The 24546-nt window shown below is 46.5% G+C and overlaps 1 protein-coding gene across 3 annotated transcripts in view; it reads left to right on the top strand.

The window, feature by feature from the left end:
- The window catches only part of RARB (retinoic acid receptor beta), a 340719-nt gene that overhangs the window by 127928 nt on the left and 188245 nt on the right, over positions 1-24546 (top strand). For all 3 annotated transcript variants that reach the window (XM_068152274.1, XM_068152273.1, XM_068152275.1), the window contains one exon: positions 7197-7694. In XM_068152274.1, the coding sequence (XP_068008375.1) occupies positions 7517-7694 (178 nt within the window). In that variant the 5' untranslated portion in view covers positions 7197-7516. The remainder of the gene's footprint in view (positions 1-7196; positions 7695-24546) is intronic.

Here is a 24546-nt window from a genome sequence, read left to right as displayed (position 1 = left end):
TTGCTTTTTCTGTTTAGTTTCACATCACTATGCTAATAAAGGAAACATAACACTCCAAAGGCACCTTTTTTTGTCTTTTTCTCCCCCCCTCCCCCCCCCCCCCGCCACAGTAAGTAGTTTATTGTTTAATTAAATCTTGTTGGATAGCCAAGGAAACAAAAGCACAACACCTCACAGTCAACGAGGGTCAGTGGGGAAAGGAATAAGGCCCCTCAATGAAATCAAGTTTGCATGCATTTTAAAGAGCTTAAAGGCAGTGTGGTTATCGTGTTACTGTATCTGACTGATTTACACTGCAGTCGTGCTGAATGTGCTGAATTATTCAGTACTGCTCCGTGCAACGCTATCAGCTAGCATAATAGAAAGCATATGCATAATCAGGGACTTCAATACAAACTCCATGTTAAATACAGTAAGGGTTCTCCAAAGTATTGCACCTTAACTTGTTTGGAAACAGCATTAGAATATGTCTCAAAGCCACCTAATAAATAAAGACTCTGTCAACTCAGTCCCTTGGGAAAAAGATGTAATATATTGCTAAAATTGTTACCTGCAAAATGTCTCTGTAATTGCTTTCGCTGCTGAGAGGAGCAACTTGCCTCTCCCACCTTACTGCCAGGCTACCTTCAAAGTCCTGAAGTTCCTATTTTAGGAGTTAGCCTAAGACTTAAGAGAGGGGGAAGTTTGGGCATTGGCAAGAACATGGGAAGTTAACTTAAAAGAGACTTCCTCCGTGACTCTGGAAACGTTGTGGACAGCTACACTGCAGACAGGCAGGCATGGAGTAACAAATCCCCCAGTGCCCAGCTGCGGGCAGAGCGTGTCCTCATGGCAGCATGCCTCTCCTCTGCTCATGGTGTCATTCCTCAGTGGTGAAGCAAGCACAACTGTAGCTCTCTCTATTTGAAGGGTGTAGAAATGTGGATTTAGCTCGAAGTCTTAGTCTTAAAGTGACTACTGAATTTCAAATGACACCGCAGGTAAGGCAGGACTCCCCACTGACTTTTTCAGAAGTAAGGAAAGAAAGAAGAAGGGGGAGATGCTGCTCTCCTTATAATGCTGATGCCGTAATTCCCTGCTGTGGACAGTGAGAGAGGAAGTTGAGGCAAGGTTAGCAGAAGGGGGAGAATAGAAAAATAGCCTTTTGACTAGCTCAGGGCTGTCTATCTATAGCTGTTGATGTGTGTCAAAGTCACCTGTACCAGCAAAGGGATCTTGTGAGTTCAAATAAAATCTTACACAAGCGCAGAATTCAGAAGGATGAATTTTGGGATTTGGTGCTGTGTCTGGTCCTGTTCTACATCATCCTCAATGACATGGATGAGGGGACAGACAGAATCTGCTCAGCAAGTTGGCTGATGATACCAAACTGGGAGGCTGGGCTGAGACACCTGAAGGCTGTGCAGCCATTCAGAGAGACTTGGACAGAGAGGAACCTAATGAGGTTCATCAAGGATAAGTGCAGAGTCCTGCACTAGGGAAGGAAGAATAAACTGCAGCAGTACAGGTTTGGAGACTGCTTTTTTTGCTTTGCTGGAGAGCAGCCCTGTGGAGAAGGAGCTGGGAGTGCTGGTGGACAACAAGTTCTGCATGGGATAGTAATGTGCCCTGGTGGCCAAGAAGGCCAATGGGGTCCACGGGGTGCATTCAGAGGAGTGTGTGCAGCAGATCTAGGGAGGTTCTCCTTCCCCTCTGTTCTGCCCTACTGAGACCTCTCCTGGAATATTGCATCCAGTTCTGGGCTCCCCAGTTCAGGAGGGACAGGGGTCTGCTGGAGGGAGTTCCACAGAGGGCTACAAGGATGCTGAAGGGACTGGAGCACTGCCTGGTGAGGAGAGGCTGAGAGCCCTGGGGCTGTTTAGTCAGGGGAGGAGAAGACTGAGAGGAGATTTAATCAATGTCTGTAAAGCTCTGAGGGCTGGGGGTCAAGAGGGAGGGGACAGGCTCTGCTCAGCTGCAGCCTGTGATAGGACAAGGGGCAATGGATAGAAACTCCAGCACAGGAAGTTCTGCCTCAACAGGAGGAAGAACTTCTCTGCTGTGAGGGTCCCAGAGCACTGGAGCAGGCTGCCCAGAGAGGCTGTGGAGTCTCCTTCTATGCAGACTTTCAAGGCCCATCTGGATGTGCTACTGTGTGACCTGCACTGGATTCTATGGCCCTGCTCTGGCAGAGGGATTGGACTTGATCTCTGAAGGCCCATTCCGATGCCTAACATCCCGTGAGCCTGTTACAGTATTGCCCAGTACAGTATGTGTGTGCTTCCCTGGAGGTACAGGAGGCTCATATAGCTCCTGTATGCAGGCCGCCTTTCAGAACTTCTGCTCAGCTGCACAAGTACCAAGAAGAAACGTGGAAGAAAGAGGTACACCTGCTGGTTTAACTGCAGCTGATAAATACTCTCTGCTCTGTGCTACACAGCTACTATGGTCTTCCTCTGGCCTTCTGTTTAACACTGAAGTCATTCATTGAAGGCCTGTGAGAACCAAAAGGAGGCATATGTTCTGTCGAAGAAGAGTCGCTGGCTGCTGTTCAGTGCAAGGCAGTGTGCAGTGTGATCTGCTCTGGCCGAGCCTTTGAAGAAACTTCCCTGTATGATCCTTTTCTGTACTGTTCATAGTAAGGTGCTTGTACTCATGGTCAGTCACTAAAGCAAATCTCATGGGGCAGATCCTCTGCAGTGCCTTGATGGCAGCTATCTTCTGGAAATGTTCTCTCTGATGTACAGGGCAGAAATCCGTGCTGCCACCTCACAGCAGGGAGTCTCCAGCCCCTGCTAAGGTGACTCTGTAGTCAGTTTGCCCTGCTGCTTCTGGAGCTCCTCCTCGGCTATGGTAGCTGACTCTTTCTGTCCCGTTTAGGAGAAGCTTGTTAGCTGTCTCCTGAAGGGTATTCAGGTCTAAGCTAGAGGAGAGTGTGCTCATGGTATGCATGGTGTGGAAAGGATGGAGCTTGCTTCTGAGCAAATGCCACGGTCCAGAGAGGACATGCTTCTGCAGCTGTGGGACATTTACCATAGCAAGGGACAGAAAAGGGAAGTCTTCTCTAAGCTGGCACCCATATGCTGTCATACTGTGCCTTGGTCTGTGGTGCAGGTTTAGTTTAGTGTGTGTGACCTAGAAGTCTGTAGCTGATGTCCAGTCTTCATGAGTGAGCTGAGGAGCCTGGATGGGTCAGTTTGTTGACACAAGTGAAGTCTTACCTTAGGAGTTGTCTTTAGTGTCATGGAACTAGCAGAGAAGTCATTCTGCCCCTGTACTCAGCACTGGTTAGGCCACACCTTGAGTCCTGTGTCCAGTTCTGGGCCTCTCAGTTTAGGAAAGATGTTGAGTTGCTGGAAGGTGTCCAGAGAAGGGCAACAAAGCTGGGGAGGGGTCTGGAGCACAGCCCTGTGAGGAGAGGCTGAGGGAGCTGGGGTTGCTTAGCCTGGAGAAGAGGAGGCTCAGAGGAGACCTTATTGCTGTCTATAACTACTTGGAAGGGAGGTTGTAGCCAGGTGGGGTTTGGTCTCTTCTCCCAGGCAACCAGTGACAGAACAAGAGGACACAGTCTCAAGCTGCACCAGGGGAGGTTTAGGCTGGAGGTTAGGAAGAAGTTCTTCACAGAAAGAGAGTTTGGCCATTGGAATGTGCTGCCCAGGGAGGTGGTGGAGTCACCATCGCTGGGGTATTTACGAAGAGTCTGGATGGGGTGCTTGGTGTCATGGTTTAGTTGATTAGATGGTGTTGGGTGATAGGTTGGACTTGATGATCTTGGAGGTCTTCTCCAACCTATCCTACCCTATCCTATCCTAAGCTGCAGCAGTTTCTGCTTTGTCCTCTGCTGTGAAGTGAAGCAGGTACTGGGTCTGTGGTCTCTATTAGCAAAGTTGGTGGCTTGAAGTCCCCCAGTAACCAAAGAACACAAGTGGAGTTTGCTTCTTTACAAGAAGCTGGAGTTGCTGGAACATAGATCTCTGCCTATGATTTTCCCCATGTCTCTTGTGTAGATGTTCAGCTAGGTGAACATTTATAACATCCTGCTTTTCCTGGGGGATACTACTTGGACCCAAATGATATATTGTTTAAAGTATCATAGGTTTCACACTGTGTTCCTTCTCTGCCTTTATTTGGAGAGAAGAGAGAAGAGGTCTGAAGACCTTTGCAGAGGGGTAAGTTCTTAAGGCATATCTTCAACACAGCTATCTGCAGGAAATTTCTTGCCATGAGGGGTGAAAGGAGGGTGTGTTTTCAGTAAGCATGAGAAGCCTGCTTGCTTTCTGGCAGTAATTTCAGTATACAGTTACACTTCACATAAAATCCTAAGCATGGAGGACTGCAGGACTAAGATAATTTCAGAACTGTTATTTCCTATGGATCTTCACACTGGGGAGCTATGATGTCACTGCATTGTGTCATCAGCAGCTCCATCGCAGTACAGTGGTGAGGAAGTGACCAAGGAGTTTCTCTGAGAGCCCTTTGTCCCCCTCTGTCCAGGAGGAGTTGCTTCTTTTCTGAGTACTTGTCACTTAAATATGCAAATTAATGTGATGCGGTTCTGGGAAGTTTTATGGTTTATGATGAGCTCTGCATTTTTCTGGCTGATGGAAGTATAATTGAAGATATTAGAGAGTTTTGTAAGGCAAATTTTATTTCCAAAGACCTACATCATTGGACAACAGGTGACCTCCTCCTGTGATTGATGCAGAGACCTTTGGAGCTGTTTTTGTCGACATCTCTTCCCTCCTTGTTCTTTTTGTTTTACCTTTTGAAGGATGGTGGTTTTGCCAGCTGTTGTGGAATTGTTTTGGAGAACATCAGTTCTTTGCATGTTCCTTTGATACTGGGCTTGCACTGTGTCCTAGGCTTTATAAAGCCTTTGCTAGGTAAAACGCTCATCTGTGATGGTTCATCTCATTTTGTGGTGTGGATGAGTATCACAGTATCATTCAGGGTTGGAAGGGACCACAAGGATCATCTAGTTCCACCCCCCCTGCCATGGGCAGGGACACCCCACACTAGAGTCAATGTATTTGGGCCATTAAGGCTTTCTCAGATGATCTCCCCGGTTTCACTGGTCTCCAGGCACATGGTGCTGGAGATGCTCAGCATTCCCAACAGCTGTGTGTTAGCTCACTGTACACTGTGTTGCAATCTCATCTCTGCACACGTCTGTGTCCCCTAGTGCTAAAGGTATTTTGTGCATAATTTACAGAGTTATCAAACACAGGCTACACTTCCATTATCCCTGTGCAGCCTGCACTCAGCAAAAATTGCTGTCTGAAAACATGCACAGCTGGTAACCTTTGCTGGCATTCCACCCAGAGCAGGCACACTCCACTGTGGTCTGACAGGCAAACATCTGCATTCGGGGGTGGGGGTTTATTTTTTTTCCTTTTCCTTGCTCATCTGAATTCTTACCTGCAATCATTAGACTGAGTAGCAGCAATGATAGTCAATTCTGGCTTCCTGCAGGCTCCCTCCTCTGGCATAGACATTGCTTTGTGACCTTGAGACACCATTTCACCACTGCCTTCATTATCCCACCAGAAAATCTTCTTGCCTTTGGTTTCCAGATATAATTTCAAATAATTACAAATAAAAATGCTGTATAGCAGTGGGTGTGGGGCTGTTTAGTGCGAGGAAGAGGAGGCTGAGGGGAGACCTCGTGGCTCTCCACAACTGCCTGAAAGAAGGTTGTGGAGAGGCTGCTGGTCTCTTCTCACAGGTAATTAGTGACAGAACAAGAGGGAATGGCCTCAAGCTGCCTCTGGGTAGGTTTAGACTGGACAGCAGGAAACATTTTTTCAGGGCAAGAGTGGTCAGGGATTGGAATGTGCTGCCCGCTCTGGTGGTAGAGTCACCAAGCCTGGAGGTGTTTGAAGGTGGTTTGGATGTGGTGCTTGGGGATATGGTTTAGGGGTGACCCTTGTAGAGTCGGGTTCTGGGTTGGCCTTGGTGATCCTGAGGGTCATTTCCAACCTGAATGATTCTGTGATGTTGTTACTCATTTCCAGCTATAGCAGACGCAAGGGCGTACATGTTTTCTGGGGAAACAAAGCATTTAGACAGCCCTGGACTGCTTTGGTTTTGGGTGGCTGAGTTTGGGCTGTGGCTTTTGCTGTCTTCACCAGCACATGCTGGAGGTGATGGGTGACTCCTCAGTGGGGTGATGCTCAGGAGCCTGCAGCAGCACTCATCTTCTTTTGTCAGGAGCACTGCACAAAGAACTGCAAGAGCAATGTTCACAGTATGGAGTGCTTGCAGCCCTTGCAGGAGCTCTCAGGACACCAGCACTTCCTAGCACTGCGCAAACAGGCTCTGTCTGAGAAGGCCATCCATTGCACTGCTCATCAGCAGCAGGAGCAACTGTCACTGCTGAGAATAGCACAAGAAGTGCCCTCTCAAATAAAAAAAGGCAATCAGTGAGGTGTCACTGGAGTGGTGTGAAGGTAAACTAACAGTCTCTTGTGAGAACAGTTACTGATGAATCAATTAGTGTTTTAACAGCCCAACACAAAGTTGGGTCAGACACCCTGGGTTCCCCAGTGCACTGCCAGAGCCGTGACACTGAAGTGAGCAGAGAGCCTTCTCAGCATTGTTCATCCATAAAAAATCATAAAATCACTAAGGTGGGAAAAGACCTTTAAGATCATCAAGTCCAACCATAACTCAGCTACCATGACCACCACATGCCACATCTACAGCTTCCGGAACACCTCCAGGGACGGTGACTCCACCACCTCCCTGGGCAACTTGTTCCAATGCCTCAGCGCTCTCTCGGTAAAGATTCTCTACCTAATGTCCAGTCTGTGTCTGTAGCTCCTGTGCCAAAACTGAAAGCTTTTGTACACATGAAAGTATTTCAGAAGTTGATTTTTTTTTTTTCTAAACTATTTTTATTAATCCCTCAGTATCAACATTTCAGTTAGTATTGGTGCATCAGTTTTAGAACTGGCAGCTTCCAAAACAAGATTGTGTCTGACCAAAAGATGCTTTTGGTGCAGCACATCAGGCAGGGAAATGAAGTTGATGGATATTCTGCTGTTAACTTGAGTGGGGTAGGAATCTCACCCCTCAGGTAACCATCAAGACGGTCTTGTAGAACGCTATTGATCAATGAGTAACCGCTTAACCAAAGTTGCAAAGGGACAAGAGACTTTTCTCTCTGTATATATTAAAAATAGGATACTCAACATGCTGTTTTCTTCTTCACACAGGCTGTGTCGGGATGCATCTGTAAAGAGCAGCTGTCCTCCCAGGGAGAGAAACACGTCCATAAGCTAGGGTGCCCTGATACACAGAGCGGGAAGACTCTGTCTGCAGTCCACAGAGCAATAATGTCCTGGAAAAGAGAACAGTAGGAAGCAGAGATGAAGTCTAGGAAAGACCTGATCTCCTGAGTTCCCTTTTCATCATCACACAGCCCAGCTCAGGCTGTGCTCGCAGGCTCGACAGCCCTCTCCATTCACAAGCCGAGGTATCTGTTCGCTGGCCTGGAGTGATGCGAGGTACCTGTTCTCCGCTGTGAGGTGTTAAGATGACCACCAGCAGCCGCACATGTCCAGTGCCCGCAGTGAATGGACATATGACTCACTACCCAGCAGCACCGTACCCACTGCTTTTCCCTCCGGTCATCAGTGGACTGTCGCTGCCTTCCCTCCGTGGACTCCAGAGCCACCCACCCACGAGCGGATGCAGCACACCATCACCTGCAGGTGAGGCCTTGATGTTAGTAACTGTTACTGACCAAGTTTCATCTAACAGAGTCTGATCTCCTGAAACTAATTTAAGAGTGATTGCAGTCATTCATCTGTGATGTATTTTACTTGGGCAAAGAACAGGCATTTGTTTTCAAATACCATTTTCACTTCATCATGTGTTTATACGTGTTTAATACAGGCCTGTCAGCCTGACCTCAGTGCCAGGCAAGATCATGGAACAGTCCTCCTGAGTGCAATCACACAGCAACTACAGGGCGGCCATGGGATCAGGCCCAGCCAGCATGGATTTAGGAGGGGCAGGTCCTGCCTGACCAACCTGATCTCCTGTGCCCAGGTGACTGCCTGGTGGATGTGGGGCAGGCTGTGGATGTGGTCTGCCTGGACCTCAGCAAGGCCTTTGACACCATCCCCCACAGCAAACTCCTGGCCAAGCTGTCAGCCCATGGCCTGGACAGCAGCTCTCTGAGCTGGGTTAGGAACTGGCTGGAGGCTGAGCCCAAAGAGTGGTGGTGAATGGTGCCACATCCAGCTGGCAGCCAGGCACCAGTGGTGTCCCCCAGGGATCAGTGCTGGGCCCCATCCTGTTCAATATCTTTATTGATGATCTGGATGAGGGCATTGAGTCCATCATCAGTAAATTTGCTGACGACTCCAAGCTGGGGGCAGGAGTTGATCTGCTGGAGGGTAGAGAGGCTCTGCAGAGAGACCTTGACAGGCTGGACAGATGGGCAGAATCCAACGGCATGAGACTGAACACATCCAAGTGCCGGGTTCTGCACATTGGCCACAACAACCCCAGGCAGTGCTACAGGCTGGGGTCAGAGTGGCTGGAGAGCAGCCAGGTAGAGATGGACCTGGGGGTGCTGGTTGATGGTAGGCTGAACATGAGCCTGCAGTGTGCTGAGGAGGCCAAGAGGGCCAATGGCATCCTGGCCTGTATCACGAACAGTGTGGCCAGCAGGAGCAGGGAGGTCATTCTGCCCCTGTACACTGCACTGGTTAGGCCACACCTTGAGTCCTGTGTCCAGTTCTGGGCTCCTCAGTTCAAGAAAGATGTTGCTATGCTGAAGGGTGTCCAGAGAAGGGCAACAAAGCTGGGGAGGGGTCTGGAGCCCTGTGAGGAGAGGCTGAAGGAGCTGGGGTTCCTTAGCCTGGAGAAGAGAAGGCTCAGGGGAGACCTTATTGCTGTCTACAACTGAAAGGAGGTTGTAGCCAGGTGGGGCTTGTCTCTTCTCCCAGGCACCCAGCACCAGAACAAGAGGACACAGTCTCAAGCCATGCCAGGGGAGGTTTAGGCTGAATGTTAGGAAGAAGGTCTTCACAGAAAGAGTGATTGTCCATTGGAATGTGCTGCCCAGGGAGGTGGTGGAGTCACCATCCCTGGAGGTCTTTAGGAAGAGACTCAGCCTGTCCTCATAGCAGACCTGCTCCAACCCCCTGATCATTTTCATGGTCCTCCTGTGGACCCTCTTCATCCAGTCACAAGTGGGAAGAGGTATATTGGATCAGACTTGTTCCATTTGCAGGGGTTTATCTTTATGGAGGTGAAAAACTAAATACTTTCAGACAACAGGTCCACCAGGTCAACTATCCAGTCCCATCAGAAATTATCCTGGTTGATTATCTGAATGCCATACTGAATTCATCTTCCAGTTTGTAAGAACACTCAGCTGTCAAAGGAAAGGTGGTGTTATGTCACAGAGTCTCTTTCTGAGGTGTGCTTTGGTTAACACGTCAGATGTGCTGCGATTTCCTTTTCCACAGGTGGTTCCTGTGAAATTGAGGCTGTTGCAGATGTGTTATTAATAATGAATGAATTCATCAGTGTTAAGCTTTTCCAAAAAATAGTGCAAAGTATCAGTGTCTGTCAGTACACCAAATAAGTAGCTGCTCCTGAATCTTCGAGCTTGTGTCGTTACGCCGCGGTCCCAGTGTTTCCAGGATGGTGTTTTTGTTGCTGGCTCTCTTGGACAGAGCATGAAAGCCTGGCAGCCGTTCTGCATCGCTCAAGGCAGTAGTGTTTGAAAATACCAACGAGATAGTGAGGAGAGTGGCTTGAACTCACATACAGTGCCTGCAGGTTGACCCTTCTGCTTTGTGCTGCTCTTATTTACCTTTGGTTACAATAATCTGCTTAGTTTTCAAACCTGTAGAGTGCGGATTCTGGAGCCCGAGGTTAATACTGCTGGAGTTTGGAGCAAGCAGGTTGAACTTCAGGTTATATTTCAGGGGTTTGCTTTCAATTGTGACATTTAAAATTTTTCCCCCCTCACAATGAAGCCACTTGTGGACCAAGATCAGTATGACTGGTGGCCTCTGTTGAAGTTAGAACTTCTGATGAGTACTAGAAGAATGTAGATCTCCCTTGCAAAGATCTGAAGAACTCAAAGCTGGGCCAAACCACTCGCTGCTATGTCCTTGAAGCTTTGTACTATTTGTCTTACAGATTCTTTCTATTCATGCAAAACCCAAGACAAATGATTTTACATAACTGGAATACTATAAGGATCTCCTAAATCTTTTTCCAACAATGATGCTCAACAGCTTTTGTTCAAAGTTACTGTAATTTAAGAAGCTAACCTTGTGTTAGGTTGCCTGAAATGATCTTAATCTACAGTTGGATTGGATATCTTCAGACCTGTTCAACAGTATTTTAAACATGAGTGTTGTGAGCACAAGGGGCTTACAATAAGCACTTCAGGATGTGTCATTGATGTTGATAGTGCTGTTGCCTCTGTGACTTGGCTTCTGTTTTTATACTGAGATACCTAGTGCAAAATACTTCATAATTAGAGGGCTGGTCACAGTGATAAAGAGGTAAGAAGATGAGAGAATACCACATCTGCTCGTGCATGGACTATGCATGAGCACCAAACGAGGGCACAGTCAAGAAGATCATTACTTTTATCTAAGTCCAGTTGATTTACCTACTGCTGCACTGCCCTGTACAGCACAGAGCAGACATCTTCACTCCTGAGAGCAGATGGCATGCAGGCTTCCCTAGCTGCATCCATGATGAGGAATTGCATCTATATATGTCAAAAACCAAAGCCCCACAAAGTTAGCAAAGGCTGTCTCAGGAGGTTGCTGCTCAGCTCATTTAGAAATGATAAGGAAGGCAAAGCTGGAGACAGTCCTGTGCTTTTGGGTCCTGCAGAGCATGACATTATTGCAATAGGAAAATCACAAAACTTCAGTGAAATATTTGGGGAAAGAATAAATAAATATGGGGAAATCCTGTGGCATGACATTTTAAGGTAAAAGCATCTTAGCTTCAAATGAGTATCAGTTCTGCTGGCACACACAAGCAGTTCTAGAAGTCCCTCAGGGATCAGTCCTGGGACCTGTCTTGTTCAACACCTTTGTGGGTGACATGGACAGTGGCAGTGAGTGCACCCTCAGCAAGTTTGCTGATGACACCAAGCTGTGTGGTGCAGCAGACAGCTGGAGGGAAGGGAGGCCATCCAGAGGGACCTTGACAGGCTGCAGAGGTGGGCACAAGCCAACCTCATGAAGTTCAACAAGAGCAAGGGCAGGGTCCTGCATCTGGGTCGAGGCAATCCCAGGCACAAATACAGGCTGGGCAGGGACTGGCTGGAAAGCAGCCCTGAGGAGAGAGGCTTGGGGGTGCTGGGGGAGGAGAAGCTCAACAGGAGCTCTCAGTGTGCACTTGCAGCCTGCAAAGCCAATCAGATCCTGGGCTGCATCAGGAGAAGTGTGGCCAGCAGGGCAAGGGAGGTGATCCTCCCCCTCTGCTCAGCCCTGGTGAGACCCCACCTGGAGTACTGCCTCCAGTTCTGGAGCCCCTATTACAAGAGGGATGTGGAGGTGCTGGAAAGTGTCCAGAGAAGGGCCACAAGGATGATCAGAGGGCTGGAGCACCTCTCCTATGAGGACAGACTGAAGGAGTTGGGGCTGTTCAGTCTGGAGAAGAGAAGGCTCCGAGGTGACCTCATTGTGGCCTTCCAGTATCTGAAGGGGGCTACAGGAAGGCTGGGGAGGGACTGCTCAGGATCTCAGGTAGTGATAGGACTAGGGGGAATGGAATGAAGCTGGAGGTGGGGAGATTCAGGCTGGAGGTGAGGAGGAAGTTCTTCCCCATGAGAGTGGTGAAGCCCTGGAATGTGTTGTCCAGGGAGGTGGTTGGGGCCCTGTCCCTGGAGGTGTTTAAGCCCAGGCTGGATGAGGCTCTGGCCAGGCTGATCTAGTGTGGGGTGTCCCTGCCCATGGCAGGGGGGTTGGAACTAGATGATCCTTGTGGTCCCTTCCAACCCTGACTGATACTATGATACTATAAGCTGGGTGCCTTTGCTCTTCATTAGTCCTGGAAGAAGGGCCCCATCTTGCCATCCTGAGACCTTGTGCTGGTAATGCTACTGCCAGAGCCCAGTAAGGAACTGTCACAGTGTGAGAATACCAGCTGAAAATGAGTTTCCTTTCTTTTTAAAGCATGTGGTTTGCATTTCACTCTGACTTTTAATTTCTAGAAAAGGTTAATTAGAAAAATATGTCCTAAAAAAAGAAAACTCCAGCCTCTACCAAACCACACTAAGCAAGTGGAGTGCCATCTGAAATTTAAGAAGGAAGCCATGTAGAAGTTCTGCAGATCATTGTGGTACATTCGTGGTGCTGAAAAGTAACAAGGAAATGGCTGTCTTTATCATATGGCTTATGGCACTGCAAGGCACACAGTGGAGGTGCAGTTCCACAAGCAAATCTCAGCATGAGGAAGATTAAGACATGCTGCTCATTGGTAGAGCATCTTTGTGAGACTGGTTTCTGTAATGTTACTTCACCAAAATGAGTTTTGCAGAATGAGTTTAACATGGATAAAGAGCACTACGTCATAAAGCCAGTTGGTATGAGCTGGAGACCATGGCACAGGGAAGAAAACAATCTGAGCTAATGCCTGAATGTATCCTAGATCAAATTAAAATAGGGTCTGGACAACAGCCACTGTGGGAGCCACTAAATAATAAAACCTTGGCAGTTGTTCCCTTTCTGCCTGGATTGCACAGCCTGCTTCAGGCATTTTGCCTCAATGGGGCATTGTGTGGCATGTGCTTGTAGCAGCCCTATAGTTTACATCTAGCCTCCCTCCACCCCCAAATCTGGTCCTTGTGCTGCAGTCATTTGTTGAAAGAGAAGGGTGGTAGTAGCTTGGTAAGAGGACAGGAGAGAGCAGTGAGCCTGATACTAGAGTGTCCTGGAGTGCATATAAACTTAGTAAAAGGAAGTGTTGTTCTTTAGAGGGCTGTTGGGGTGTAAAGGAGAAATATCCATACTAAGGTCATCCATTGTATTTTAGCCAAGTTTTTCCATGCTTTCCTGTCTGCTGCATTCTAAAAGAGCATTGTAAAGAATAAAGGACAGTATATTCTGGTTTATGTACATCTGCTAAGTAGGAGAAACATGTATGGAAAGTATGATCATCTGAGGAACTGGAAGAGGTAGGCAAGGAACTAACTACAGCATTACTTCTGGGTAGTGCTGTGTAAATGCTAATTATTGTACTTAGCAGATGTGCTCAGGGCAAGCAGAGTGTAGTTTTAAGCTATGTTTTCTGTTGGAATTGTTCTTCTTTCCATTATTCGTGCTTTTTTACCACATGAACTCTAATTTAAAGATTGTTTGCTTCCCCCCCTGGGTAATGAATGTTCCCTGGTATCATTAAAGGAATACAGTTAAATCCAGTGCTGCTGGTGCGGGGCTTCAAGACACTTTTGCCAGCCCCACCCGTTGCAGGAATTCATTTACTTTTCCAGTTCTGTTGTTAATCATTATATTGACACAGAAAGTCCTCCCAAAAGCACTCTTTGGCAGATTGCATTAAATATGAATAGCAGATATTCATTACGATGTGTTGCCCCCAGGAGAACGCTAAACTCTCTGCACTCCTCAGGAACAGGCAAATACACTAATTCTCCAGCTATTCAGATTATTCTCAAATAGTTTAGTGTGTCTCTAATAAAAACAAGAATGTCTCTGTTTCCCTTAATTATTCAGAAGGTCAAGGACTCCCACATCTCACTTTACTTCACAAAATGGGGAATATTTCTGTTGGAAGTTGGAGTGCAGTTAGCACATGATGGATTGTCTTCCCTCAGCAGAGTTCCTGAGGCAAGTGCTGCCTGTGAATGGACTGGACAAGAAAGCCTCTTTGCTCAGTGGCACTCCAGAGCTGTCTGAAATGATACTGTATTAGCTGTGTTGGATTATGAAAAAGTACATGGCTCAGCCTTGCTTGAGTGTGGTATTGAGTTTTTCCATGCCTTCTAATCTTAGTGCAACCGTGTGCCTAGGAAGGCTCTGCTGTGCAGTCATTTACACTCACCTGCAGTTAGCAGGTGACTTTTCAGACTTTTAATGTAGCTGGGGAAGAACAACCCCAGGTATCAGTACAGTCTGACCTGCTGGAGAGCAGTGAAGAGGAAAAGCACCTGGGGGCCCTAGTGGATGGGAGGTTGACCATGATCCAGCAATGTGCTCTTGTGGCCAAGAAGGCCAAGAGCATCCTGGGGTGGATTAGGAGGGCTGTGGTTAGTAGATGGAGAAAGGTTCTCTTCCCCCTTATCTCTGCCCTGATGAGGCTGCATCTGGAATATTGTGTCCAGTTCTGGGCCCCTCAGTTCAGGAAGGACCTCAGGGAACTGCTTGAAGGAGTCCAGCACAGAGCCACAAAAATGATTAGGGGTGTGGAACATCTTCCTTATGAGGAGAGCCTGAGGGAGCTGAGGGCTCTGTAGCTTGGAGAGGAGGAGCCTGAGGGTGACCTCATTCATGTTGGTAAAGCTGTGCAGGGGGAGTGCCCAGAGGCTGGAGCCAGGCTCTGCTGGGTGATGCCCAATGCCAGCACAAGGGGCAGTGGGGGAAGCTGAGGCAGAGGAAGTGCCATGGAAACATGAAGAATATTTTTTTTTTTCCCCCCTATTGAGTGTGAGAGAGCCCTGGAAGAGGCTGCCCAGGGGGTTGTGGAGTCTCCCTCTCTGGAGATATTCAAACCCACCTGGATGTGTTCCTGTGTGATCTGCTCTAGGTGCTCCTGCTCTGGCAGGGGGGTTGGACTGGATGAGCTTTCGAGGTCCCTTCCAGCCCCAAACATCCTGTGATTCTGTGTTCAGTGCATTTGTTGCACATCTTTACTGAAGAGGCAGAACATGTGTTTGCATTCAGAAAGAGGGGGATAAGTAGAACATGAATATCAGATTACTTAGCTACAGCCAGCGTTGCCTCATGCTGGCAAGTCTGAGGAGCAATGTCTAGATGATACCTTGCAGATATCATTCGTGACCTTGGAAAACGCCATTTCTTTTCATTTCTGGCTTTTGGTTGTGTTGGGGGTTTTTCCTATGAAGGCTTGAAATCATCCATGCTTTGATTAATAAAACTATGTGATGTTGTCGTGTTCTCATGGTAGTTAATCTGAAGCTATGGAAGAATGTTTTAGTTAGTTTTTTTACGTTAGAGCTTCTTCTTTTTGTTGTATTGCCACTTTCTTAAAAAACAGGAGCGCCTCGCCTCTCAACAGGGTGGCTCCTGCTGTAGCCCTGCCCTGTCGAGGCAAATCCCCAGCACTTTGTGGATGCAGTCTCTTCAGAGTTTAGCAGGAAGCATGCTCATCTGTAAGAAATCAGCTCTGGGTGTGTATAGACTTCAGAATTCAGACACTTGCTCTTGCAGTGGAAGAGCACGTTGCAGTTAAACGGCACATGCTCCGTAATGGCTCTGTGCAACCCTCATGGCCCTCCTGTAGTCTGAAGGAGCCTGGTATTTGGAATTCTAATAGAAGCTGTCAAAGAATTGCTCCTTCCCTTCCTTATGGGCCCTGAGGCAAGAAAATTCCCCAACAAAGTATCTTCTTACCCAAGATTGGAAATGTGTTTCTGCACAGTATTGTGAACAACCTTTTTCTTTACTCTGGCCCAACAAAAATAACCCCTAGTAGCTGCCAGTGTTGGACTGGCAGGAATGAAGAACAAAGCTGTCAGGTCCTGATGGTGACCACTCTGTCGACCCTCCCCCAGTGATGGCCTATATGGTGTCAATTCATCCACTGCAAGTGAAGCACGCAGCGTATCGGTCAAAAGGACTGTGGCGCCAGACCTCAGGTTTGGCAGGGGATTGTATGTTGGCTAAAACAGAATGGATGATCTTAGTATGGATATTTCTCCTTTACATCCCAACAGCCCCTCTAAATAATAACACAATTTACAAATGTCTCAATATCCAGTGTGTTCCAAGTCCAGATGGAGAGGTGCAGAGTTCCAAAACTGTTGTGTGGTAGTTTGTGTAACAGCAGGCCACACTGAGCCCACCAAGAGCCCAGGTGACTCTGAAAACACAATCAGCTGGGACTGGTTAGTTTGAAAAAGAGGAGGCTGCTGTCTACAACTACCTGAAAGGAGGTTGTGGAGAGGTTGGTGCTGGTCTCTTCTCACAGGTCATTAGAGATAGAATAAGAAGGAACAGCCTCAAGCTGTGTCTGGGTAGGTTCAGACTGGACAGTAGGAAACATTTTTTCCCAGCAAAAGTGGTTAGGGATTGGGATGTGCTGCCCGGGGAGGTGGTGGAATCACCAAGCCTGGATGTGTTTGAAGGCGGTTTGGATGTGCTGCTTGGGGATATGGTTTAGGGGTGAACCTTGCAGAGTAGGGTTCTGGGTTGGCCTTGGTGATCCTCAGGGTCATTTCCAACCTGAATGTCTCAGTGATTCTCTAAGCTTTCCCTTTGCCAGGTTACCAGCTGAAGGCATGTCTTTAGCAGGTACAGCTTTAACAAAACCTAATCAGTTTATTCTAATTATGTGGAGAGCTTCCTTTCAGTCCCATTGCTGTGTTCAAAGCCCTGTCATCTTAGGGGGGTTGTAAGTACTTTTTTTTCTCCTTAGCTAAATGAGCTTTTTATTCTGCCTCACTGTTGGCCTTCGTAAGGCTCTCCTCCTTTATGCCGCTTCTGGGTTTGTCAGTTTGCTTGCTGTGCTTTTAGCAATACATACCATTTAATTGTGAAGTCTTATTTAAGATAGAGTAAATTTTCTTCAGGGAGATTGATGCTTTTCCTCAGCTAGAATATCTTCCCTTTTTGCCTGTTTACAGAGTACGAAGAACAAGTTGTGTGGAGTTCTCAGCTGTGTCAATGAGAGCATGTTTCCCATTTAGAATGATAAACACCCACCCTATCAGATGAGCCCCTAAAGGGCAGGGAATCCTTCTTCCCTTCCTTTGTCCTTCAGTGCTCTGCTTCCTTTCTTACTGCCCAGAAAAGGCCTACATCAGTAATATTCATAAATGATTTACAAAAGTAATTCCTGTGTAATAGCTTGGGATGTCAAGATTTTATGGTGCTGCCAGATGTGCTATCAAACAAAATTATCTGGTTCAAAAAACTTGTGATAAATCTAGTCAGAGAAAATCCCCCAGGGCAAACTCACCCTCTACAAAAGTAACTATATCTCATAAAAATGTTAGAGTCTCCTTTACAACATGTTTGAAAATTAGACTTTAAAGCAATAGTTTTATTCAAATGCAAACTTAGGTTTGGGATAAACTAACAAACAGGAAGGACTGTCCTTAAGCAGCAGCAAACTCCTTTCCTTTCAGAACACCACACACTCAGAGGAAATGTCAGAGTAAATATCAGAAGTATTCAGAACACCAGAACCTGCATCCCTAAGATACTCAACTGTTTTGTCTAGAAGGTGCATTTTTAGAAAGCAGTTGAATACATTGGGTCTCATCTGAGTGAGGCTGCTGAGCTTCTGATTTGCATTGCCTGAGCACCCTGAAGGTTTGCACTGAGCAATATGCCCAGCATCTGCTGTGTGTGTCCATTCCTTCATGCTCTCCCTATAGGGAGGTGTATGGGGAGGAGGGTGCATGTTGTGGCTGGGAGTTCATATTTTGAAGGAGAGGAAATGTTGGAGATGCACTGGAACTCTCTATGTGGCCATGCCTCCATGTTGGAGAAAGCTGGACCAAGGCAATGCACCCTTGGCTTAGACTTACAGGTTTGTAGTGGTCCTGATTTCTCGGGGAAGTCCCCAAGGAAGTCCAGGTGCTTGCACAAATGAGCTTCACTAGTATTGAGTTAGACCAGAGGAGCAAAGATTTTAAGCATATTTTTCATCCTATAGTTCCAGTTATTTGGGAGAGAAATTAAAAGTCCTGACTGGGAGCTTCTGGGGGACAAATGCTGATTTCAGACAAACCCAAATGGTCAGCATTTCTGGGGTGCCCAGAGCAGAGGGTGAGAAGTGGGTCTGAATATCTGGAATACCTTGAATATCTCCAGGGAAGGAGCCTCAACCACCTCCCTGGCCAACGTGTTCCAGTGTTCCACCACCCTCATAGTAAAGGACTGTGCTTCTAACATCCAATCTAAATTTGCTCTGCTCTAGTTTGAAGCCATTGCCCCTTGTCCTGTCCCTGCAGGTCTTTGCAAACAGTCTCTCTCCAGCCTTCCTGTATCCCCCTTCAGGTACTGGCAGGCTGCTATTATGTCTCCCCAGTGCCTCCTCTTCTTGAGTCAGCATTTCTTGCTGTTTACATAGTTAATGATTCTTAGTTTACACAATAGATACATTCTGTGAGGATTACTTATTTCTAAATGTTCCTAAATTAGTCTGGTGTCATAGGGACAGATGCAGACCCTAGTACAGCTCCTGCAAGGGCTGTGGAGACTCTGCCTGCTGTCACAGCTGGAGGTCATCCTCTTCTGTATGGGTGCAAGAATTACCTAGCTGCAGAAGAAAGAAAGAAAGAAGGGGGAAATGCAGAAGAAATAATGAGGAAAGGGGAAATGGAAAAGAAGGAAAGAAGACAAGAGAAATGCAAAAGAGGAGGACACAGATAGTGCTCCTTCTGTGAGTTTAAGATTTAGATGCTTTTCAAAAGCTATTTAAAAAAAAATGTATGTCTCATGGCTTCAAAATATACTGAACTAGAGCTGTTTACAACATGTAATGTGGGCTTTTTTTCCCTTCAGGAAGGAAATGCCAAAAGACCTTTAAATATAGCTGCAGTAGCATTGCTGTTCCCTCTCTGTATGTAAAAACAAAAAGAAAGACATTCTTTAACAGAACTGAATACTCCAGGGGATGAAAATTGGTGTCCTGCTGCCTGCTCTGCACAGCCAGCAGCCTGTTACCAGAGGTTAATCCCAAGGGCTCGCAACACCTCTGGACTCTGCCAACCTTTGCAGCTGTATTTGAGGGAGAAAAAACTCGGGTCTCTTTTAATCCTCTAAGTCAACCCCAAAGTGCTACCCTGTCACAGTCACGTCACCATCAGTGGAAAATGCAGCATGATCTCCTGTGCTCTGTGATTTTCTTAGGGTACCATGCAAGCAGGGAGGGGATTGTCCCCTTGTAATCAGCTCTGGTGAGGCCGCACCTTGAGTATTGTGTCCAGTTTTAGGCACCTCAATCCAAGAGAGATGTGGAGGTGCTGGAGGCAGTGCAGAGGAAGGGAAGGAAGCTGTGAAGGGCCTGGAGAATAAATGTGATGAAGAACAACTGAAGGAGCTGGGGCTGGTTAGTGTGAAACGGAGGCGGCTGAGGGGAGAGCTCCTGGCTCTCTACAGCTAGCTGAAAGGAGGCTGTGGAGAGGTTGGTGCTGGTTTCTTCTCACAGGTAATTAGTGATAGAACAAGAAGGAACAGCCTCAAGCTGTGAGCAGGTCAGGCATGGAATGTGCTGCCCAGGGAGGTGGTGGAGTCACCAACCCTGGATGTGTTTAAAAGTGTGTGATGCTTTAACCCACCCACATCAAACAAAAGTTTGGCTGGAGTAGGTCAGAGAAGCAAATGGAAAGCTGTATTTTACAAGCAGTCATGGAACGCAGTGAGTATGTACAAAAATATACATTATTTACAATATTATGCAGGTATTTACAAAACACCTAAAGAGCACAGACATTCTCCTTGGGCAGGAGGATTCCACCTCGCCTCCTGCCCAACCTCTCCCTCCCTTTTCTCTCTAGTTAATTAGAAGAAAAGAGAAAAGAAGAAATGTTAGAGAGATTTTTAGTTAGCTCACCGCGTTGTTAGAAAGCTAGTAATGCTTATCTCAAGGTCGTTAGAGGTTGATAAGAGGTCTCTCTCTCTGTCCAGGGGCAGCATGCATGTCAGCAGAAAAAGAGTGAGAGTGAGAGAAAAATGTAAGATCGTAAAACTACATCCCACTCACCTGACCAACGAAATTCGTCAGAACAATCTTTGCTTTCCTTTTTACACCAACTGTAGCTCCTAGCTTAAAGGCACAGCCTAGACTGTCACAAGGTGGCTTGGATGTGGTGCTTGGGGATATGGTTTAGGAGTGAACCTTGTAGAGCAGGGTTCTGGGTTGGACTTGGTGATCCCGAGGGTCATTCTGTGATTCCTGAATGTTTCTGTGATTCTGTGAAGTGGTAATGTTACACTGCTGTGGAGCACAGCATGTGATCAGCAATACCTGGGGCTACAGCAGAGCCACTGGAAATCCCCCATCCATTTTTACTTCTTCATTCCTTTCCAGACTACAAGCCATACTTGTTGGAGGGTAACGATCCTGTAGAGAGATGCACAGACTTTACGTCTAGAGCCCTGCAATAAGGCTGTGTTGTAAATCTGCAGTGTCTGGAAGAGCTCACGTGCACACCAGCATTACCTGAAAGCTATCAGCAAAGGCATTTGGTAGGAAATAGAACTGCACCATGTAAACAAATCTGTTTATTATATATTGCTCTCTCATGGCAATTTCAGGATCAAGAGTTCTGTTATTTGAGAAATTAAATCCTGTGAGAATCATTAAAAGTATAGAAATAGTGATGTCATTACAAAATTAACTAGCTATAAACCCACTGGGTGACATAGCAATTCATAAAGGGAATAGCAAAGCATAATGCAGGGCACATCTGCTGTTCCCATGCCTGCAGAACCATCAACCTATTGGTATCTGCAGACCACATGAAATTGAACAGCTGTTGGAAGCACTTGAAAAAGCATCAGGAGAAGCTGTACACCTTGCAAAACACTTTGCTGTTGGTAACATCACCATTTTAATGGCATGTTCTTACCAAAATGGTTATCACCCCCTTCAAGTCCCAGATATTCCTGACATTGCTTCTTAAATAGCAACATTGTGAGGAAGTGCAAAAATAGCATTGGCTTCTCTAAGAACCTTGCTAACATTTGTATTACTTTCTCTTTGGTATACTGCAGTATATGAACTGCTATAGGGCTCTCAAATAAAGAGGGGAGATGCAGTCTCTGTTCCAAGTATCTTGGAATCAAGAACAGGAAGATAGATGAAGAGTTAGAGACAAAGACATGACTCCCAGGCCAAGTGATGGAGGCAAAGCAAGGCCCACATCCTAGAAATGCAAAGCTGGATTTGGGGCTTCTAAACAGACAGCTGGATGGTTAGAAACAATACAGCCAGAGGACACTGAACTGCTGCTTGTAAAAGCCAACAGTAAAATGCTGCAGTCAGTGTCCTGGTTTAAGACAGCAATCCCCCCCTCCCCCCAAAAGACTGGAAGTGAAAGTAACACAAAAAAAGCCCTGTGGTTGAGGTAGGGCGTTTAATGAAAGTAATAGTGTGCCATTGCTGTAGCTATGGCAGAGAAGAGCACAGCAAAAACAGAAGTGGCAGCAGAAGCCAGCCACAAAATGAGTCCCCTGCCCCCACAGGCCCACAGCCAGCCCAGTGGAAAAGACCAATGACCCAAAACTGGAAGCAGCAACTGGGAGGAGGATACCTCTCTTGTTACAATCTGGAGCCCCATGACACTTTGCTCCAGCCAGCACTTTCATCATAAAGCCGGCATGATGTCCCTGCGGTATCAAGTACTCACCAGCTGATTCAGCTAGCTAAACCCACAGCAGTCAGGCTGACAGCATGTTTCCCCTAGCTGCGAGGTCCAACACTGGAGTCCAACTAACTGGCCATTTTCTTCTGTTTAACAAAGCCAGAAATACAGTTATGGCAGAGAGAAAGATTCCAGTATTGACCAGCAGTGGTTGTTTTTGCAGAGTGACCTACCAGCATTTGGAACACATCAGCTGTCTCATGCTGCTGCAGCCAAACATCTTGGAGCATGGTTTGCTCTTCTCTGCTTTTACTATTTGCAGAAGAGTGCTCTGCCAGGATGTTATTGCAAGGGATGTTTGCCATTTTAATATGTAGTTACTCACACAAACCCAGAGAAGGCACGCTGCAATAGCTTTGCTTTTCAAGAATAGGTAAATTGTATTGACTTGTAGTAAAAAATGTGAATCACTGCTGGGAGTTATTTGGGAAAGTGAACTAAAGCATATATTGCTCAGTTTTATTCAATTCAACAAGTACCACAGCACTGTATTGGCAACACTCTCCATTTCACTTCAAGTCCTAACTGAGGCAAGTCCATCACCAGTGCATGGCTATGGCAAGTCACTAATGTGGGCACTTAAAATGAGTTTCATGCCAAACCTTTGTCGCTGGTGCAAAGCACTTTGTTTGCATGCTCGTGGGTTTCTGACAGTGCCTAGGGTATTGTATGTTGCACAGCCCAGGATTTAAATCATAAGAAGTATACATATGTATACCATTAGCACTATAAACCAGCATGAGATATGGGCATTTTTATTCCCTAGGTACTGCTTGGTGATCCATTTTTGAATCACATCATGGCCTGTGAAAGACTCTGCAGTTACAGCCACAGTAAGGAAGCATCAAAAAGTGTTCCTGTTTGGTAACCTTTGTCTTTTCTGAGGGGAATAAACAGCCACAGGTGTTTCAGGTCTAAACAGCTGCTGCTGTGAGGTCCTGCTTCTATTCTGGAGCTGATCAATCCTCTTCTTTCTTGTCAGATGCACTGAACACATTTTGAGATCTAGCAGGTTTCTTCTCTTTGGAGGAGATGTAGTCCTGGGGTGAGGTCTGTTGTTTGAGCTATTCAGTGATGTATGATCACACAAGGAATCCAGCACCCGAAGTCCCTTTCCTTACCTGTAGTTCCAAGTCCTATCCTGCCTGCCCCAATCCACCCAGGAGCTATCCACTTAATCTTTTGTCTCTGCAAATTGTCTGGATATGTGGGTTTACTTAATTGATTCCTGTGGTGTCTGTGTGCTTTTATGCTTTTATCCTGTATGTATAATTACAGAACATATTTCTGTCCTCTCTCTTTAGTGAAGGAATTGCTTTCTATTTATCTTTGCAGGGGAAGTGTGACATCTTCAGTGAGGTGTTGTCTTTGGGGTGAAAGGGATGCAGAAGTGTTTTGGAGGGGTTTTTTAGGAAGGTTAAGCTGGTTCTTGGCAGCCAAGAAAAGGGGAAAGCACAATCTAGGGGGGAGGCTTGATGCCTGGATGATGACCCAGAAGGTGGCTGGTCTGGAGCTTGGTGTAGAACAACTTGAAAAACTGTAGGAGCCGGTAAACAAATTAAATTCTGAAGTTTCTTGGGGATGACACCAGCTAAGGGAGGTCTCTTCATCTGTGTCCATGGAGCACTGGTCAGCCCTCAAGAGTAATAGAGAAGGCATTAGAGCCATAGCGCTGAGTCACCTCACCTTGATCACATTGCCAATCACAAGGTTGATGTTAAGTGTCTGTGATGATTTGAGATGGTTATCAATTGTCTATCAGTCTGGAAAGTTTGGAGCCATTGACCTATCATATGTCTCCAAGGTCAGGGAGACCTTTTTCCAAGGATTTGCACTCAGGATCAGACATCAGCCTGCTTGGAGGAGCATGAAGAAAGATTGCTGTCACATCAAAGTATCATTTTGTTCTTAAAGGAAAAATAGTCCACCCTGTAGTTTTCCCCAGACCGTTTACCTTTCCTGATCTGATTTGAAAACCTCTTGTTCCATACAAAGTACAATGATACTTCTGGGTCAAAACTGTGTGCTTGGATATGTGTAGCAGGCCATAAGTGTCTCCAGTGAGTTTCAAATAACAGACAAATTCCCTCCTTAGCCCATTAATCCTTTGAAACAAAAGTGCTCTTCAAATCGTTGTGAAACACACGGTCATCTCTGTAGCCATGTGTGCCTGTGCGGTGAATAAAATCTTGTGTGAGCACCACTGGCTGCAAAACAGCTGGAATTGAGGCTGACCATAGGGCTCTGCAGAACGGCTACTTCTGCCATCGCCTTTGTGTTAAGGACATGAGGCTCAGTCAGCCTGCACACTGTTATTTTCTGTGCAGTGCTTGTGTTGGAGCAGAAGGTCCAGGACAACTGGGAGGAAAGGATGAAGGAGGGCAGCTGGGGCAGAAGGACTGTTGATACTTCCGATGGACGGAGGGAACAAACTTCACCCACGGCATACATTTGTTATAGGTTCCCTTTAGGATCAGGATCAGCGGGTACAGACAGGGTTTCATAATTTACTATGAGGCAAGGTATCTGGAGATGGCTAACACAGATTTGTCCACTTGGAGAAGAAATGCCATGAACCAACAGGTGTATGGTGCTTGTAAGGTGCTACTTAGTTTTTCAGGCTCGGCTGCAAATAAAGTATTATCTGACTATAATAACACTGTGAACCCAAAGACCTTAACTGGTTTCATTATCAAGTGAGTGCCTGAGGGGAAAGGAATTCTTTTCCTTTAGTGTAATGTCTTGTGCAAGAGAGTTTATGGCCAGAACATGGTTGGCTCTTGCATGGGTACCTTGTGGAGGAAACGCATGAAGCCATTCTGGTCTTTGTAGGTGGTTGGTTGGGGGGGTGCTGTTTGTTGGCTTATTTGTGTTGGGTTTTGTTGTTGGTTGTTTGGGGGGTTTGTTTTGGGTTTTTTTTGGTCGAGTTTTTTCCTCTTTCTTGCAGCTTGTTTAAAGGATGAGTTTTTATTGCTATCCCCAAGCTTAGGGATGGCATA

Source organism: Melanerpes formicivorus, unplaced genomic scaffold, assembly GCF_026170545.1.
Source record: "Melanerpes formicivorus ecotype bairdi unplaced genomic scaffold, bMelFor1.0.p_v2 SCAF_23, whole genome shotgun sequence".
Lineage (NCBI taxonomy): Eukaryota > Metazoa > Chordata > Aves > Piciformes > Picidae > Melanerpes > Melanerpes formicivorus.
This window is presented reverse-complemented; position numbering and strand designations above follow the sequence as displayed.